The sequence below is a fragment of the Dromaius novaehollandiae genome, chromosome 2 (genome assembly GCF_036370855.1).
Source record: "Dromaius novaehollandiae isolate bDroNov1 chromosome 2, bDroNov1.hap1, whole genome shotgun sequence".
NCBI lineage: Eukaryota > Metazoa > Chordata > Aves > Casuariiformes > Dromaiidae > Dromaius > Dromaius novaehollandiae.
Genome location: NC_088099.1, coordinates 10,418,933 through 10,438,145, shown reverse-complemented (window position 1 = coordinate 10,438,145; position 19,213 = coordinate 10,418,933). Strand labels below are relative to the sequence as shown.

General features: G+C 38.2%; 1 protein-coding gene across 1 annotated transcript in view; it reads left to right on the top strand.

Moving 5' to 3' along the window:
* The window catches only part of LMBR1 (limb development membrane protein 1), a 72,351-nt gene that overhangs the window by 7,371 nt on the left and 45,767 nt on the right, over nt 1–19,213 (top strand). The window contains exons 2-5 of the mRNA XM_026102993.2: nt 7,654–7,726; nt 10,118–10,157; nt 12,662–12,801; nt 18,681–18,784. Of these exons, the coding sequence (XP_025958778.1) occupies nt 7,654–7,726; nt 10,118–10,157; nt 12,662–12,801; nt 18,681–18,784 (357 nt within the window). The remainder of the gene's footprint in view (nt 1–7,653; nt 7,727–10,117; nt 10,158–12,661; nt 12,802–18,680; nt 18,785–19,213) is intronic.

Below are 19,213 nucleotides of genomic sequence, written 5' to 3'. Positions count from 1 at the left end.
TATTGATGAGGCTTCCTTATCAGTTGTGTTTTTTTTTTTTTTTTTTTTAACACCAAAAAGGATTTTTTTAATGGAATGGCTACATATAATATAAATGACTATTGTAGTTTGGCTGTAAAAACATCGAATAATGCCTTCATTCGATGTTAGAATATTGCGTGATCTAGGTCAGTGATAGTGGTGTTAATTCCAGAGAGTGTTTTAAATCTTAAACTAATTCTGAAAAATATTCTTGAGTTTAATTGATAACAATGTTGCAATCCTTCAGTGCCAGTGTGAAATGTTTTGGGGTCATAGTTTTTGAATGTATATTTTGAATGGTATAGACTACAGTAGCTTTTCCAAAGATATATCGGACCTATTACTATGGCTTGTAGAGGAATCTTAGAAAATGAGTGTTCATCTTTAGATTAGAAATCTAGTGAGGAGATGAGTAATTTTTTTTCCTTTATCCAGTAGCCTAAATACATTCCCATTAAATGTATAAGAGTGAATGTAAAAGCTGACAAATCTGTAACTGCTTTGAATTCCTTTGTTAGCTTGAAGTGGGGCTCTGCTGCTGGTAAAGGTAGCTTGAAGACAATTTTTAAGTGAATGATATATGGAAACTACGTTCTCTGGGGCTATAGAGGCTGTTCTTCATCTTTGACTGAGCTGTATTCCTAGCATGCAGGATGTATTTTGGCTTTCTGTTAGATCCTGGGATTTTTTCCTCTGTGAGCAATTCCAGACACCCAGCTTATGAACCACTTTTCTTTTTCTAGTAACTTAGGAACCAACAAGAAAAAGGGTGGGTCGACCTATTGTGCATGTCTTCGGCCAAAGTGAGGTCCTGAGAGGAGTCTTAAAATATATGTGGGTGAAATCATTGTTTGGGAGGGCTGTGTTAGTGGGTAGTCCATCTGTAGTCATAAGATGTGCTTGACATTCACGAGTTTGAATTTTGCATGTCATACTAAGTGTATAAACCTGTTCTGTTGAATTAAATTGAGCAAAGCTAACCCCAAAATACAGTTTTCAAGAATAAATGGTTCATATCTCATTTTGAGTGAAATGGCATGTCCAAAGCAGATCATATTGTGAATGCCAAGGTCAAATGTGGAGTAGAGCTTAAAATTGTAGTTTTCTTGGGGGTGGGGGGTGTATGTATATACATATAAATATATGTGTGCATGTTTTTTCTAGGTAATTTCAATAGGTGGGTGTACAATGCTATGTTGTTATTGAAATTAAACCTTAGAAGCATAACAGTACTGCTTTTCTGTAGGTAGTAATCATATTCAAGGAACACATCTGGAGTTCTGTTTCTAATGCTTAAACATTCTTAAGCATTCTGCAGTGTGATGTTACACAGATTGACTTCTGCCTTCTTTCCTCTGTGCTTTTTTCTTCTATTTAGGGAAAAGGACACATGCTGTAAAAGAACTGCAAGCAGTGGAGATATTCTTCAGTATGTGTATAGCCTTTTTCTCCCATATCCTTTGAACAGTATAATGCTGGTTGGATGTAATAGCAGTAATCTTTTTTTTTTTTTTATTCTAGCATAGATAATACTACGAAATAAAGTTATTCCCTTTATTCCTTAATTCTCTGAAACTTCTTGATCTTTTATTTCATACATAGCGAATTAAAATGCTGTTGACTGCTCCATGTCTGCTTTGCTCCTCCACACTTACTCTCCTTGTTCTAATCTTTAACATGCAGTCAAGTAGGAAGAAGTGATCGCTTGGCCACTTTGACTTTCTCATGCTTGAAAGTGTTACTCTTATTGAAGTTAGATGCTTTTAAGCTTGTCAGGGTCAGATAACTCTTATTTGCCAATCTTCAAATTGCCAGCAGAGGAGTTCTCTAGAGTGTTATTGTAGATAACACCCTGCCTTCTCCCTCGGAGAACCGTGAACCCATGGGGAAATCCCTGAACACTGGAGGAAAGTCAGCGTGCTGGTATTTGAGTGAGTGGGGTGATGGGTGATGTCTGTTTGCAAGCTGTGTCAGTCAGACTAACCTAACAGCTGAGGCAGGCTTTCTTTTAAATGCAGGAAACAAAAGGGTAGAAATAAGAAGCTCCTGTTTTTGTAACAGAAGGGTGTTAGCAGGACAGTCGCGCAAAGGTCTGTGCTTGGACTAATGGTTCTAAACACTTTCATAAGTGGACTGGAGAAGTGTCAACTGTGAGGTGTCAAACTTTCTATTGGTATGAAATTATTCAGGATAATAGAAAGGGGTGCTGACTCTAGCCTGATCTGCTCAGCAGGGTTTGCTACGTGTTCAGGCCAGGCTACTTGGGGCTTTATCCAGTCAGGTCTTGAAAATCTCCAGGGATGGAGATTGTACAACCCGTTCCACTGCTTGACTGTCCTTCTGGGGGTTTCCTCTTATCCAGTCTGAACTTCTCATTTCAACTTGTGCCTGTTGTGCCTTATCCTCCCACAAGGCACACACTGAACAGCCTGGCTCTGTTTTCTTAAAGACCTCTTCATGGGAACTGGCAGGCTGCTCTCAAGTTTCCCCACCCCCCCCAAAGCCTTGTCATCTTTAGGCTGAACCAGCTGAGGTCCCTCAGCACAGAGCAGGTGCTCCAGCCTCTGACCATCTTAGTGGCCTTCCATTGAACTGACTCCAGGTATCGATCTCTTTCCTATATTGGGGGGCCCAAAACTGGGTGCAGTATCTAGATGTGATCTAACAACTGCTGACTGAAGAGGGTAATTATTTCCCTTTACCTACTGGTTGTGCGTATGTTAACATAGCTCAGCATGCTGTTGGTCATCTTTGCTGCCGGGGCATGCTGCTGGACAGGTACTCGGCAATTATTGGGCAGTGCAGTTGTGTGCTTTCTCTAGTAAAAACTACAGCTGTATTTCCTGCACAGCAATTGGAGAATATAATGTCATGTAAAAAAAAAAAAAAAAAAAAGGTTTTGATCTTTCTGTACACTCAAATGTAGCTGTTAGTATGCATGCACTAATTACAGCTGGGAATGATGGCTGTATTCTGTGTATCAAGAAAACTTACAGGATTGATGTGTTTTCCTCAATTTTCTTCACATTAAAAAGCAGCTTATGCTTTCTGAGTGCATTCTTTCTTAGAATGAAAGTGTAGCTCTAGCAGTCGCAACAGGAGATGATGATTTACCAATCCAAACCATAAATTTCAGTGTTAAAGTGTTGAAGTTCATCCACGTGGACAAATTAATGTCAGTTGATCTTTAGTAACTGCCAGTGAGGTAAGTACAAGGTAATTTGAGTTAGTAAGACATTCGTTGCTTTTGTATTTAACGTCAGAATCTGCAGCGCCAGCACCTGTGACGCACACAAACTGAAATGCATGTGGCTTGTCTGCAACTCCGTCCTCACAGGAGTTTAGAGCTGTCTGGTACGGATCCAAAAGTATGGGCCCCTCTATGGAAGAGGTGGATACAGGATACCTAAGCATGTAGCGCAGGGCATCTCTAGACATAGCCTCACTTGGCAAGCCTCATGTGTACCCTAAGTCGAAGCATAAAGCACTTCCTTTCTCAAATGAAGAACTCCAAGGGAAGATGGATTTCTTTTGCTTGACCTATTAGAGGCTGGATTTCTTCCACTCAGAGATGTTATATGAATTATATGCGCAAAGTCCACAGTTGTCTTACTGTGCCACTTGTTGAAAGGGAGCCCCTAGGTCTGGCATAGAATTCATGTGTTTTGTTTTCAGTGGCTGGGTGGTGCAGAGTGTGAACACCAACCCTGAAAAGTTATTAAAAACTGCTTTGCCTGGCTGTTTGGGTCTAACAATATAAAAATCTCACATTGCTCTTAATTTCCTTTGTTTAAATTTTTCCTGGGTAGAAGATCATTAATGAAGTTTTGTGTATGATGTGCTTCTTGGAATCATGTCCTATTTCAGTGCGTCTACCTAGCTATGAGCGTTGTTGTTGTTGAGCTGTTAAGACGGGTGAGTTTGAAGCTGTGGGAATATTGTTAGACTGTCCCTTTCTTGCCTATGCCAAGGGCTGTATCCAGGAAACACGTAGGCAGCTATTAGCTAAGCTGAAAGAGGTGTGCCTCAAAAGAGGAACTGTGAAGTAAATAAGAAACTGTCTGTAGTGTATGTGGCAATAGGTGTTGTTCTGGAAGAAAGCTACTGTGAGAGTGCCTCAGGTATCAGTATTAAGAGCAGTCTTGCTTGACTTGCGTGAAAATGAAGTAAAAATGTCTGTTTTTAGACCACTATCAGCTTTCTAGAAGATGTAGTCAATACAAGAGGCTTAGAACATTGCACAGAAAAGATTGGATTACCCTGAAATAATAGATGTAGTATGAAGTTCAGGTGTGTTTTTTGGGAAAATAAATGTGATGCACTTGAACCCAAATAATGAGTTTCTGCTGTAAGTTGAGAGCTCATCAGCTGGAAGCAATTGGGGAGGACAACATGGATGGATTTGGTGATCAGAGTGTAATTTTAAGTTACTAATGTGATTTTCAAGGTGAGTGGATTGAAGTAATTTCAGTAGAGAGAGGCAGGGTTAGTACTATTATACACAGCCATAAGACCTTATCTGGAGTACTGCATACGAACTCTGTCATGCATAATAAAGAAACATGAATTGAAACTAGAACAAGTACAAATAAGGGCTGTATTTTCTGCAGTACAAAAAGATCCTGAAACAAAAAGCAGTCTGAAGAGTAAGAACGCAGGATTGCAGCATGACTGGACTGTGGAGTCTATTCTTCTGCTATCATGGGCAACACATTCCTTTTCCCCAACTTAACTGAGTTCAACTCTAAAAATAGTTAGGATGCTGGCTTTTGCTACTTGCTTTAGAAAGCTGTTCAGCATGCATGGTTACAAATGCTTCAGGATCGTAGGGTTCACCAACTATAAATTGAGACTGAAGGGATATTTGAGTTTGCTTGTTGACTTGTTTTGCTTGGTATAAAGAACTTACCATTTCTGAATGCTGTCCTTACTTCTTAAGATCCTAACATTTGTATTGATTAGAACTTGCTTATTTCTTCTCATGTTGATCATTGAAAAAATTGTGTATATTCTGTAATAAATAACTTTTATCAAATATTTAGTCACAAAATTGTTTGCAATTCTGGCAGAAGTAGTGTGTCAATCACACCAAGCTATATAATTACACCTTATTGCTGAATTGCAGAGTAGCTGTCATCTAAAACTAGAAATGCAGCATTTGACAGTTCATGTTACTGGACAGCTTTCTGATACTGTGCCCTCAAAATACCTCAGTTATCTCAGTGGGACTTTCTAAGTACAGGATCTCCCATTTTTTCACTTCAAGTGTGGTATGGATGAAATAAGTCAGCTATTTCTTTGAAGATACAAACAAGACTGTCACATTAAGACCAAAATGAGCTTAACTGTATCATATTTGTTCAAAAATTTATTTTTTGAAATCAGGAACCAGATTATTTGGTCTTACAGCTTGCAAAGAATTTTACTGACCCTGTATATGATACCTAATTTTCAAGGGTGGATGCCTAAAATTAGATGCTGCTATCTGTAGGCTTGGTCTAGTTTTCAGAGGAACTGGAAACTTGGAGAAGGACTCTTTTTTTTTTCAGCACTGGCACAGCATTATCTATTACTGACGGCAGAAGTTGTCTCAGAGTAGCCTCAAAAGGTTGTTCTCACTTTACCATTCATTCTTTCTGATTCGAAAATACACCAATATGATTTTTTTGTTAAATTATTTTTCTTTATCAAAAACCTCTTCCTCTTTGAAGCAACTTCTGGAGAATTAGAGTAGTGAACTCTATACAGATTATGTATTTGAAGTCAGAGGTCTACTTATGAAATTTAATTCTTAGCATCTATATTTGAAATATCACCACTGTAGTGCCCGCTCAGCAAATGAGCTGAATTGCCAGCCTCAGACCTATGGCACGGCCCTACTGCTGGGGGGAGTCAGTAGGGCAGTTGTGGGCATCCAGATGCTGTGATCAGACACTTGGCTACACTTTGTTTATTTTCTAAAACATCCAAGGCAAATAACTCTTCCAGTGTATTTTTGAGTATTAAAAAAACCCCTGCTTTACCTGATGAGGCAATATACTCCCTTCCTGTCTGATCCTGCTGGTTTGGATGAGATGCAGTTCTTCAGATGTAAATGTTGACGGGATATCATTACCCTCACTTTTGCAGATATACACAGAGCCATTAAAAACTCTTTGGCAGTAGGGCAAACTTGCTTTACTAGTAAAAACTGACTCAACTGGGCAAGTGCTGTGTTATGAGACACACTTAGTTACTGCTGTTATTGTGTGCAAGCAAAAGGATCTTAACAGTTCAGATATCTGAAATAACTTCTCAGTTTGTGGTGTGTGGATAATGTTTCCTGCAGGCTTATAAAAAGAGCAAATACGCTGGTGCACAGCACTGTTCACTGTCACCGTTCAAGTACCAGTGAAGGTTAGGGGCCGCTGCGTTGCAGAATGCCACGCTTTGCTGTTTAGTTTCTGACTGACTTATATTTTTAACAGACATCAGCAAATAAGATTAGGAAGCAATGCTGAGCGTTTTTTTTCCTCAAGGTCTTGCAAGGTTAAAGCTATCTTGCCATATGATTCCTCTCTTCCCGTCTTTGCAACATGCTGTAGCTGTTTTGGTCTTGCCTTAGTGTTTCTATGTTCCAATGCTGAATCTTAGAAACAATCTGATCCCAGTTGCCCTGGGCTCAAGGAGAGAAAGGGGCACTTCTGACCTGAGCAAGGTCCCTATGTCATGATGAGGGGAGTTGTACCCTAGGCTTCTCTGACTGCAAAGGCTAACTGAATGTGCGACTGGCTCAGGGCTAGATGCCAACTTTAGGCGGATGAATTTCTCCTGTGTGGATGTTGACACCTAGAATTTGTTTGGCTTAAGACACAAAGGAAAGATAAAACACAACTGCTTGCTTCTCTCCACATCTATTGACAGCTTACTCCAAAGAAGGTCTTCAAGAGCCCATTGTGTAATGTATGCAATTGCAAATTACCCTTACCTTACACCTGAAGGGATACAAAGGGTGATAACTGTCACAACTCAAACAGATTTAAGCTTTTTTTTTTTTTTTAAAGAGACACTGTGTAAACAAGGTGTATTTTTTTTCTCAACTTGGAGGAAACTTGCAGCTGTGTAGTTGATATAACACCTTCTGGACTGATTTAAATGTTGTTTGCATGCTGGTTCCGATGGACTAACTTGATGTGTCAGCTCAGTGCTTAAGTGAAGTGTCAGCTCTGGGCAATGTTGATTTTCATGAGTCTTTTCGAATTGGTCTTTTAATGCAGGTGGCTTTTTTCTCTGTGCTGATATCTTGTTTTTCCCTGGGAAATACAAAGACATGAAAAACTTCATTTGGGAAGTGCAGTGTTATTTAGAAAACTATCAGTGCACTAATTCTAACACTTCCATTTAGATCTAGGACTATGACTAACTTAGCTGGCTGTTTTTCAACAAATATTTTTTAAACTGAGCTGTTCATACTTGTTTAACTTTCTGTTAATAATATATAAAACGTGTCAGCGCTTGTTTTATATTGTACTTTTGTCAATCTGACGATACCACAATACCGCTTTTAAACTGTTGGCACATTATTTTCTGTTTATTTGTGTTATAATCAAGGCATTTCTTCACAACCTAACAAATACACCTTTTTCTTTCCAGATCTGTTTTCTCCTATTTGCTGTTCTCTACATAGTTTCCTACTTCATAATCACAAGATACAAGAGAAAAGCAGGTAAGCATAGCCTTTTTTTATGCGTTCAAATTTCATTTTATTTTTCAAGTGAACGGGCAATTCCTTCCCTTTCTGCTCCCCAAGAAAAGCAGAACAACTTGTTTAGACCTCTGATCTTTCTTGGTCTGCAGCTCCACGGCAGCCTGAACAGACCTGACTGTACTTGCTGCGGCATTGTCCCCTCCTTGTCCCTGCGCCATCAGTTGCCATCCCCTCCCTTGTGCGAGCTCTGGCACTTGTCAGACCCTTCACTGTGCCCTGTAATCACCCCAGGCAGGGGGAAGCACGTTGAAACCCCTCGGAGCAGGATCAGCAAGTGTTGTAGCTGGCACTCCAGCCCTCGGTGAGGATGCATGGCTGTTGGTGAGAAGGTGATGTGGATGGCAGCCATCACTGGTTACGCTCTGGCTCCCTGGCAGTCTAAATATTAAAGGTTTCGAGAAGGGAAGAAAGGGGAGAATTTAAAGTAGACACTTCTGCCTTCCCTGCCTTTACCTCCTGTTGTTCCACATCTTAAGTATCTTCAAGCTGTGTTCTAGCATCAAAATTAGGTTCGAATCTTTAGCTGGTAAAATAAAAAAGTGGCCAGTCCTACAGAAGGAAAAAGTAGTGAATTTCTTCTAAAAAATCTGATTTTTTTCTCAAGTACAGTTATTTTGGTGGTGTTCTCTAACCTATTCCTTATGATTTTGCCATTGAAGTCTTACTCCCTGAAGAAATCTTGTATTTTTCTTAGAAACATTGTCTGAAACTGGTCTGCAAGGAACCCCCATCGCATTCTTCTATATCTCTTCTACAGCCATAAAAATCTGTATAAAATTGCAGAATCTTTGACTTTTGAGTGCTTAGTGGGGACCTTGGTGCTCACTAATACTCAGTCAATCATGCCAGAGAAGTGTGCTCATGCATGAAGAACCTGGGACTCTGAACTTTGACTGAAAGTGCTTATTGAGCTGTAGTTACCTGTGTTATGATGGAGCTACTGTCTTAAATGGATTCATCTATAAAAATGTAAAAACCTTTAAACCTTTATAAAAATGTAAAAACTGAGAAACCTTTTCTGAAAACAAAACTGCCTTTTTAAATGTAATGGATAGCTAAGCCGATGAATAAGATGGGTACTACCCTCTGATCCTGATACATACCTTGGATACTACAAAGTTACTCCTGTTTGGAGGTATGGAAGAATGGGGTAGAACTGGTTTGACAGACAGTGATGGATGCAGAGATACTTGTATTTAACTTCCTGGCAGTTGATCTCATGGGCTATCGAAAAGAAGTGCTCTGGTGCCCCCACGACTTCCCAAAAGCTTTGAGCATTTAGCTAGGTATACTTCATAGCCTGCTAGGATCTTCCTGATGACACGTGTTTTAATTTAAGTTAGCACTTCTGGAATTCCTTCAGGAAAAATTGCTTGCTGTTTCCACAACAAGCTCCTTAGCAAAGTAAATCATGAGAGATCTGGACTTGGTCTCTCAAAATACCATGAGATTCCTGTCTTGAAACAGGAACAGTAACCCCATGCTTCTACGAAACTCTTCTGTGAAAGTAAGTTATTTTGGCAGTTACATGTTTATTTCAAGACTATGCAAGACTTGCATAAACCTGGAACACCTGGCTTTTTTTATACTTTGGCTGGAAAATAATTTTTGAGTTACCTCTCATGGAAAAGCTGGGAGACTTTAAAAGTACAAGAAGAAAGCTGACTAGAAAGTGATTTCGAATGTGGAAAAAACATCAGGATGTGTACAGAGAAGGATATAAAGGATAGATAAAGGATATATCTGTGATTGGCCTCTGAATTAAATGTTAATAATATTTCTTAACCAACATCCTGACTTTTTGATATAAGTGAAGAAACATTTTCTAAAATGCCAAATACCTGAAGGGAAACCAGGGTATCAGTTCAAAAAAAAAAAAAAAAAAAGGGGGGGGGGGAGGTTGTGGAATGAACAAGGGGAAGCAACTAAATGGTCATTACTGTTCTGGGTGTGCTTTCTTGTTTTGAAAAAAAATCATTACCCTTGTAATTGAAAGATCTATCTGGGATTTTTGTTGTTTGTTAGTATGGACCCCAGATGTCTTTTCTGTAGCTTGTTTGCCCTAGAGCCCTGTTGGAGACCCTTAGTTTTGATCCGTGTATTCAAATAAAATAAGGTCACATAACTTTGTAGTTATATTGATCGAAAAGTACTTAAAACTAGCAAAGGAATATGAGAACATTTTTTTTATTAGAAGCCTTTAAAAATATTAATGCTAGTAACTTATTTTTGCTTTAGTAATCCTAAATTTTAAATTTCAACTAAAATTATTCCTTCATATATACATTTTAGCCTGAAGAAAGAAAACTAAGTATTGAATGTAACCTGCTGTAACTTGATTTTTTTCAGATGAGCAAGAGGATGAAGATGCCATTGTTAACAGAATTTCGTATGTATAACTTTATTTATTTTTTTTGCAGTACTGCTTTTTCCTGAATATGTGGCTATAATGGGAGTGCTGTATGTTTCTAGATTAAAGAACAATCCCTTTTAAATATTATGGTAAATGGATTGTGCTGTTGGGGAAGGCAGAGGAAAAATTTATCCAAGTTGCAATTTGATCAGTGAAAGGCATGGCAAGAAGGAAGGCAGTTTGGTCTAGGGCTTTTTCACACAGGCATGAGGACCTGATACTAGAGGTGAAATTCAGTTCAAGACTTGCATCTAAATGTAGATGTTTACATGTGAGGTATGTGTTTAAGTTCCCACTGCAGTCAGTGGAAATCTTGTCAAAGGAGGCAGTGGAGCATGGAGAACAAGTTAGCTCATCCTAAAGCGGACATCTGCATTTGGTCACCTGAACAGTGCTTTAAAAAAGAATAGCAAATGTAAGTTAAATGCTTGCCAGACCTGCTGGTCTGCCAGTGACTCTCTCTTCCTCCTGTTCCTTTGTAAAGTTAGGTATTTAGTCTCTCCTATTTTAAATACATAGCTGAGGACTTGCAGAACACTTCTGAGCTGTCACTGACCTGTCACTGACTGTAAAATTACTGAATTTTACAGTTATAGTTTAGTTTGCTGAATTATGTGGACATGCTACTTAGAACAACGTTCTTAGCTCTTCCATGGTGGTATTGTCATGCTGTTGGAAGGAGAGCTCATTGCATATTTTATTGATTTGCCTTGTACCCTGGGAAAGTGCTGAGTACATTGCAAGGTGTTCACTTTCAGTTGTGCATTCATGGCAAGTTCAAAAGATGTACAAAGATGCTGATGTGAGTTTTCAATGTTCCTCCTCCCAGTAGTTTCTGATAGCAACATAGTATTTCAAATTCATAAAAAACAAATTTGCTATAAACTCTACTTCAGATCTGGAGAGAGAAATACATATTTTGTAATGCTATGAAGCTCTCAGTTCTCAAGTAGAGAGGAGGATCTCTCTGCTTTTAAGACTGCAGCCCATTAATTAATACTCTTCTAGATTGAATGATTTTCATGCCAGCTGTGGTCATAGCCTGATTCTGAGTTTTTGAACATCCAAAGAGTAAAATTTTTCTTGTTAACTAGTATCCTCTGTATCTGCTTTCTAGTTTAGCTTCAAAACACAACAAATGTCAACTGTAAATACTCTTTTTTGGTAAGACCATAGTGTAATTCAAGATTAGCACTTCAGAGTAATAGACTTCAATTAAAATTGTTCAGTGGTCCCTTCAGCTTAAGCTTTCCTGTTCCTCACTTATACACGTTATTTTTTGAAAAGTACTAACTGTCAAATGTTTACAGGTTGACATTGCTTTATGTAGTGTAATTATCAGGACATTTAACAATAATAACAAAAAAGGGGGGGGGGTGGCCAACAAAGCCAAACTGTAGCACCTTGAAACACTTTAGCATGTTATACACTATAGCATCTCACAATTCTGGCTTAGAATACTTAAGCTTTCTTAAAAAAAAAAAAAAAGAAATAAAGAAAAAAAGGGGAAAAAAAAAGAGACAAATCAAAACAAAAATCCTCCAGAAACCAGCAACCAAAGCATGTAATTTTTTTTCCTAAGTAGTCAGATTTTACATTTTTCTTATATAAGTTAAGGACTATGTGAATGAAAAATAGGTTTGTGGAGACAAGCTGTTACTGGAAAAGTAAGAATTCTGCGAGCAGCTCCCTAAGTTTGTCTTTTTTGTCATGTGATTTGAAAAAATTTTTTTAATTTTATTTTAATGTCAGACTTGTTCTCGAAGCTTTTTGTTGGTCTTGTTTTCTGAAGAGCACAGTTCTTCTGAATGCCACAAGATGGCATTCAGTATAAGCTGCGTGTGGGATCTAAAAAGAATAAGCTTAAACATTTTTAAAATAATTCTAGCAACTTCTCTGTATTGATTCCCCCCCCCCCCCCCAGCTATCAAAAAAGCTCTAGGCTATGTGATGATACTTGTAAAACTTTCTGCTTTGTGAAAGAGCAATGATTTTTTTTTTTTTCGGTTCAGTGTTAAAATATTTATTCATGTATTATCCCACAGACCTTTTCAGTCATTAAAAAGCTGCTCTACTTTCTAAAATTCTAACAAGAAATCAGAAAATTTTTCACTCTGTATGGAGGGGGAGATGGAAAATTAAAGTAGTTATCAAAAGATATTAATTGATTTGTTTTATTCTGTGTATGATATGTGAATTGAATGTATGTTCAGTAGTATTGAATGTATCAATTCCAAAGAGGAAAAATTGCAGTAGCTAATAGAAACTATTTTTACTGAATTCAGTAAAAATACTTGGTATTTGAAAGTTGCCTTTTAAAAAATGAAATATTGTGAAATCATGGCTTTCCCTCCCTCCTGCCCCTTTACACTGTAAGAATGGGTATCCCTCAGCCACTGGTCATCGGGTACCTGCTTCCCCCGTCCCCTGTCTGGAGCGTGGTGTTGGTGGTAACAGTGGTGCCTTTCTTTAAATTTCAGGCTGTTCTTGAGCACCTTCACTCTAGCAGTTTCAGCTGGCGCAGTCCTGCTTCTGCCCTTCTCAATAATCAGCAATGAGATCCTGCTCTCTTTTCCACAAAACTACTATATTCAGTGGTTAAATGGCTCACTAATTCATGGTTAGTACTCGGCGTAATGTAATTAAAATGGATGTTTTCCTTATACGTTCCCACATATGTTTTTATTTTTAAGCTAATAACCCCATTTTTAATTTAAGATGGTAAATGAATTGTTGATGTGATATTGACTGGTTGGTTTTGCTGCTGTGTCCTAGATCACAAAAGTCTGTCCTCAGTCTGCTCTATGTGATGCAGTGGTTTGTGCTTTTTTTGGTTTGGTTTTGGGTGGTGCTTTTTTTTTTTTTGGTGGCTTTTTTGGAATTGTGCAGACTTGAAGAAATGAAACCAAATTCACTACTTTGACTATCAATATAGAATAAGAACTACTGGAAGCTAAGTAACTTAAATACGTTCAATTTTTTTCCTCATGTATAAATTCAAGATCCGTAAGCCTGTTTGTTTATGATGATGCATATCAGTTTCTTACAATATATAACAAACTATTTCCAGAAACTTGCTAGCTATGAGCAGTTGGGATGAGATAGCTAAATTCAACTGTTAGCAATTTATCTGTAAACAAGGGAAACTATAGAAAGTAACTGTATCAAGCACAGTAAGGAGGTACAGTCAAAATGCATTATTTCCCTTGAAATAATTTGAGAAAAGTGCAGATTTTGTACTTGCAGGGATGATGCCTTGATGCTTGACAACATGAATTTTATATGCAGTCCAATATTGGTAAACATGCTCAGGACTATGCAACATGTGCAATGGACACAGCCTCTGCCATAGGGTATCTGAAAATCATTTGGGCTCTTCCATGGGCCTAAGGGAAATACTGGTGAAAGCAGCATGTATTTACAGTAGATCTGGCTGGAGAAGGGAGATAGTACCTAAGCTATCTGAAACAAGCAGATAATTTACAAGTTAACTATGCTATGTATTTTCTGCTCTTGTGAACAGATGGTAACTTGGTTTGGAAGGAGTTTTTCTCTGAAGACTTTGCATGAATTTTTATTTTTTATCTGTAATGCACATTTTTGCAAAATACCTAATAATACTCATGGGTAGCAAATTGGTGAATTCCTAGATTCCTAATTTGCAGAGTTTTTAAAATAGTATTATACGACTCTGCAACAGATGAAATGTGGCTAGGTGTAGGCAGGAAGTAAATGACAGGCCACATGCTTTCTTTTCTGTCATCTTTCTGAAAATGATTGAGTGTTTTTTTGTTATCTGGGCAATAAACAAATTTTGATTTTTCTCATGAGTAAGGAGGACCTGATTGCCTTGCCTGAGGTGACTGCGTAGTTTAAGATCTGAGGGAAGTAAGGAAGGCAATAAAGATGCTATACTTTAAGAGAATAGACCTTGTCCTCCTCCGGAAATTCATATGTGGGATCCTCTGGGTTTGTATAAGTATGTCAGCAGCAAAAAGACAGCCAAAGAAGACATTGTCCTGCTGCTAATGTGGAAAAGGCTGAGGTCCTTGGGATTGCCCTTATTTCTGTCTTTACTGGCAAGGTCTACTCTAAGGCCTTGGGGGCTCTGTGCCAAGTAGTGAGTTTTGGAGGAAAAAGTGTACCGTTTGTCAAAGAGGACCGAGTTAGACGCTAGGAGAAGGATGGCTAAGCACCGGAAGAGGCTGTCTGGAAAGGCTGAGGTATCTCCATCCTTGGTGGTTTTTTCAAAACCTAAGTGGCTAATGCCCTGGGCAGCCTGGTTGCACCTGCATGTTACCTCTTCTAAGCAGGAGATTGGACTACATAACTTCAGAGGTTCTCTCTAGGCAAGTTACTCTGTGATCAATAAAACATCATGCATAGCTTGGGGGATCGCTAATTTGATAGGTCTCCTATTTTAAAAAGATCAAGCTAATTCTCACTTTTCACGGGGATTTAGCTGCTCAGAAATTGTTCACATCTGGTACTGAAAAGTATAAATCTGTTTAATGGAAATTAGTCCATTCTTCTGTGTTTGAACTGACTTTGGAAAAAGTACAGTATGGTATGGCAGAGTGAAAACTATCTAATAAGTAATTCAGAAGTTTTCATTCTACTTCTGAGTTGCTACAATACTAAAGAAAATTTGAGTTAATTTAGAAATCTGCTGTAAGTAGTAGCTTTTACATAGGAAAGCCCTTAAATTTTCCAGTGACCATCTTGTTTTGATTTAATGTGATAATATGTTGAAAATAGCGTATTATGCATACACAATGTAATTTATATTTCATAAGCTCAGAGCAATGGCTAGTGTGGAATTAAGTTCAGCATCTCTGTGTTTCCAAGTTTGGCCATGTATTGCAAAGTTTAGAATAGGTGTAGTCATGACTGAATTAAAAAAAAGATTTATTGGAGCTGCTGTGAAGACTTTATAAACATTAGTACACTTTTGGATCAGGTCATGGGGTTGTGTTACTGCAACTTAACAAAATCAAATTTTGTGTCAAACTTAATTTGGGGGGGGGCTCCCTCTTGTGGCATCTGCTAGATTTGCATAATAGTTCACTGCTTTTAAAAACCCATTTCCCTATATTGACATAGCTTTGTAAAGGCAATTGTGAAATACGTGTGCAATTTTTGATACTTCGTAGTGCTATCTCAAACACTCAAATTCAGGAAATGTTTGCCAATACCTCCATAATTCTTTATTACATCCAGCATAGCCTTTACATACTGTTGGCTTAATGTTTTGCAGATGTTATTAAATGGGAAAACTTGTATTGGTTGTAAACACTTCAGTTTTCTTAGATTTATCAGTTATAAATATAGTCTGTAATGGAGATACTTGACTGTAATATTAAGGAGTTTTTATACTGTAGGACTGTTAGATTAATTGTGGCATATAGAAAAACAAGAATACCTACGTTTAAAACTAGGCAGAAAGCCCACAGCTGTATCCAGTATGAGTAATCTTATCTAATGAGTGTTGAACTAAACCCAGAAATACTTCTGACAAGTGCAGATGCTCGCTCGTGCTGTTGTTTGGCATAACCACCAGGTGGAGGTAAAACTTAAAGAAACTGGCAGGAATAAAAAAGAAAAATTGCTGAGTATCGAATCTGTTTGCCAGACTGAGAGGGTTTTAATTGTGAGTGGCTTTTTTTAGCTTGTTTTATGGGAGATTTTCTTAGGCCACTACCCGTGCAAAAAGAATCTTAGCAGAGTGCTTAAAGCTTTTATGTGTTGCGATCTGCAAGTGTCTCTTGGGTAGTTTTATCATGCAGTCAATTTACTGGGAAGGAAATATTTTTTTTCTTAATTTGACTTTTGAATTATCAGATTAGGATACTATGGTAGGAGAACAAGAGAATCATGAAGTTGTGAATTTAGTGAAGTGGGTGGTGGATAGAAAGAGTAATGGGAATCTGTTGATACTTGTCTATTAATCTGGTGTTTTCTTATATTTATGCTTCCCTCAAAGTATGTGATCAGCATTACAGCACTGTCCTTACCTCACACAATTTTACATGTGTACTGTTGCTCTGTATTTTGCAATTTTATAAATGTGGTTCCTATCAGCTGTTAATGTGTAAGTTTTTGCATTTCGGCTTTTTAAAAAATCAGCCCAGGTATGCGCTGTGTCCCCCTGCAAATGCCCCATACATACTGTAGATGCTTGTTCCTTTAAGCACTGTTTTACTCTTCGTGCTTTGTAGGCATATGTGTAATACAGCTGTTGAAATTTTGACAAACAGGTATTCAGCCTTCCATTAGATAACAAAACACACTGTCTCTCTTTAAAGAAAACTGCTTAAATCAGCACCTCCCCCATGCCCCCAAATCTAGCAGTGTTCATTCTCTGGGAAAAAAGAGCTATGCAGACTGCTTCAGGGCTGTAGTAAAGCCTCTCCATGAGATTCATGCTCATGTTGCTATGAGCAAATGTTCTTTGTGGTAACAGGGGCTTCCTCACTGAGCAGATTCTGAAGGAAAAAAATCTTTTTTTTCTTTTTGTTAACTTGAATTTAGACACCTTTAGGCAGCATTTGAATATTGCATTTCATACATGTTTTGGATTTTTCTTGCTTTGTATAACTTAAGCATATGGTACTATCAATTACTGATAAAGTTGGTGGTTGTGTGTGTGTTTTTAAAGTTGATTTTTTTTCTTCTCCCACACTTGTCTGCCTGCCTGCCCCCTCCCCCTGCCCCAATTTAAATCAACTCAGCTGAGGAAAAAGGAAGTATATATGGTGAAAGAATTATGAAGATAAGAGGAAGCTAGGTGAAGATGGTTGCTAAGCAATTTTGCATTTGGAACTACATACAAAATTCAGTAATGATTTCTCCAAACATATGATAAATGTCTTTTTCTTTACACATTCTTTCCAAAATGGTCAAATTAAAAAAAAAAATAAAAAAAAGCCTGCATGTGAAGAGGAGGAAATAAACAATTAAAGCTGTTATTTTAAATTCTTTCCTGCTCCTGGTGGTTTTTCTTTGTTGGATTTCAGGTGATATAACGTAGTCCTGTAGGACTGTGGAAATGCATGTTTTTTGGGAAGCTTAGGGACTCATCTTTGTTTCCCTATTGCCTAATTCTGTCTTTTTTTAACTACAAAATAAAAGTTGTGTTTTCCAGATATAGAAAGTATGACTCTAGCTAAACCCATTACCTACAATAGCACTAAATCGTGGGTAAGCTACTACTATTATGAAGAAGAAACATGGCATCCTGCATGACTATTGATATGGTTGTGGTGGGTATGTGTTTAGCTACCAGAAACTATTGGGCTGTTCAGAAAGCTTTCAGCACAGAAAATCTTAATGAAGCAGATCTCCTTAGTGGAGATGAGTTGTCAGTCTTTGCCATGAGGGCATGTTGCTGGCTCATGGTCACCTTTGGTGTCCACCAGGACCCTTTCTGTGAAGCAGCTTTTCAGCTTGTCGAGCCACAGTGCATGTTGGTGCATAGGGTTATTGCTCCCCAGGTGCAGGACCCTGCGTTTCCCTGTGCTGAGCTTCGTGAGATTCCTGTTTACCCATTTCTCCAGCCTGTCGAGATCCCTCTGAATGGTGGCACAACCATCTGCTGTATCAACCACTCTGTCCGGTTTGGTGTCGTCGGCAAACTAGACAAGAGGATGCGCTCTGTGCTCTTGTCCAGGTCACTAATGAAGCAATGGAATGGTATTGGCCCCTGGGGCCCACGAGTAGTGACTGGCATCCAGCTGGACTTTGCGCTGCCGGTCACAACCTGTTGAGCCCACAAGTTCGGCCAGTTTTCAGTCCACCTCACAGCCCACTTACCTAGCCTGTACATTCTTGATTTGTCTGTAAGGATGTTATGGGAGACAGTGCTGAAAGCCTTACTGAAGTCAAGATAACATCCATTGCTCTCCTGTCATCCACTGAGCCAGTCATCTCGTTGTGGAAAGCTGCTGTTGCTTTATCATATCATCTTCTTTTAATGGGGAGGCGATGACAGTGTTTGTATATTGCTATGTTAAAATCCATGGTTTGTCTTAGTTTCTCCTGAGGAAAAATATGGGTGCTTAGGGAATACATAGAACTGAACTTCCAGAGATTTGCTGGTGAGAGAATACTTGACCTGAAAAATTTTAAAATGGATATTTAAAGATCCCTGCAGAAGGAATGGGATATTGTGGAAGCAGTCGAGCTGAGTTTGCAGTGTGTCTTCTGAAGCTTCAGCATGTTGCTGCTGTTTAAATTGATATTCAGGTTTTCTTTAAAACTGAAGAACATTACACACAGAAATTGGTATTTTGCGGCAATGACTTGTAAAGAACCCTATGCATCCATAAAATCCTGACTTCTGTTAGTACTTAGTATACTATATTAGTATGTTTACTACTTTGTATGTAATAGTATATATTATATTAGTATGTATACTACTTTGTTATATGTAAAGGATGAGATGTAACATCTTTACTTTTAAAGCTGAAAAACTTATATACTTTCTCTTATTTGTTGCAGGCTTGTGGAATCTTGCTTCTCTTTTTTCCAATTTATGTTTGTTTGTGTTGATGCCCTTTGCCTTTTTCTTTCTGGAATCGGAAGGATTTGCTGGCTTAAAAAAGGTAGGAACATACTGTTTAAAATTGTATGAGCGATTATGGTATATGTTCCATTTTAACCCTCATTTCTGATGAAACTAATATTATAGATTTGGAATAATTCTTGTTGCAGAGATGTCTCTAAATATGTGAGTGTGTGCATATACACATGCACTCTCACACAAGCAGGTAAGGTGAATATACAGTATCTGCCTGGGAGTAACTTTAAGGGGAAAAAGCCCTTGAAAAGCTACAAATACTGGGATCAAGAAGGGTGTTTTTTTAATGAAATGCTTTAACTTTTAAAGAAGACTTTCTTTTTTTCTTCAAGGAAAATTGATTTGGTAACATGAATGTCTCTTCTTGAAAAGAAATCAAAAGCAAACTTTTCGAATATCTCTAGATGAAAACGAGAGGAATATGGGTGATACAAGTTTAGGGGCTTCTTATGGA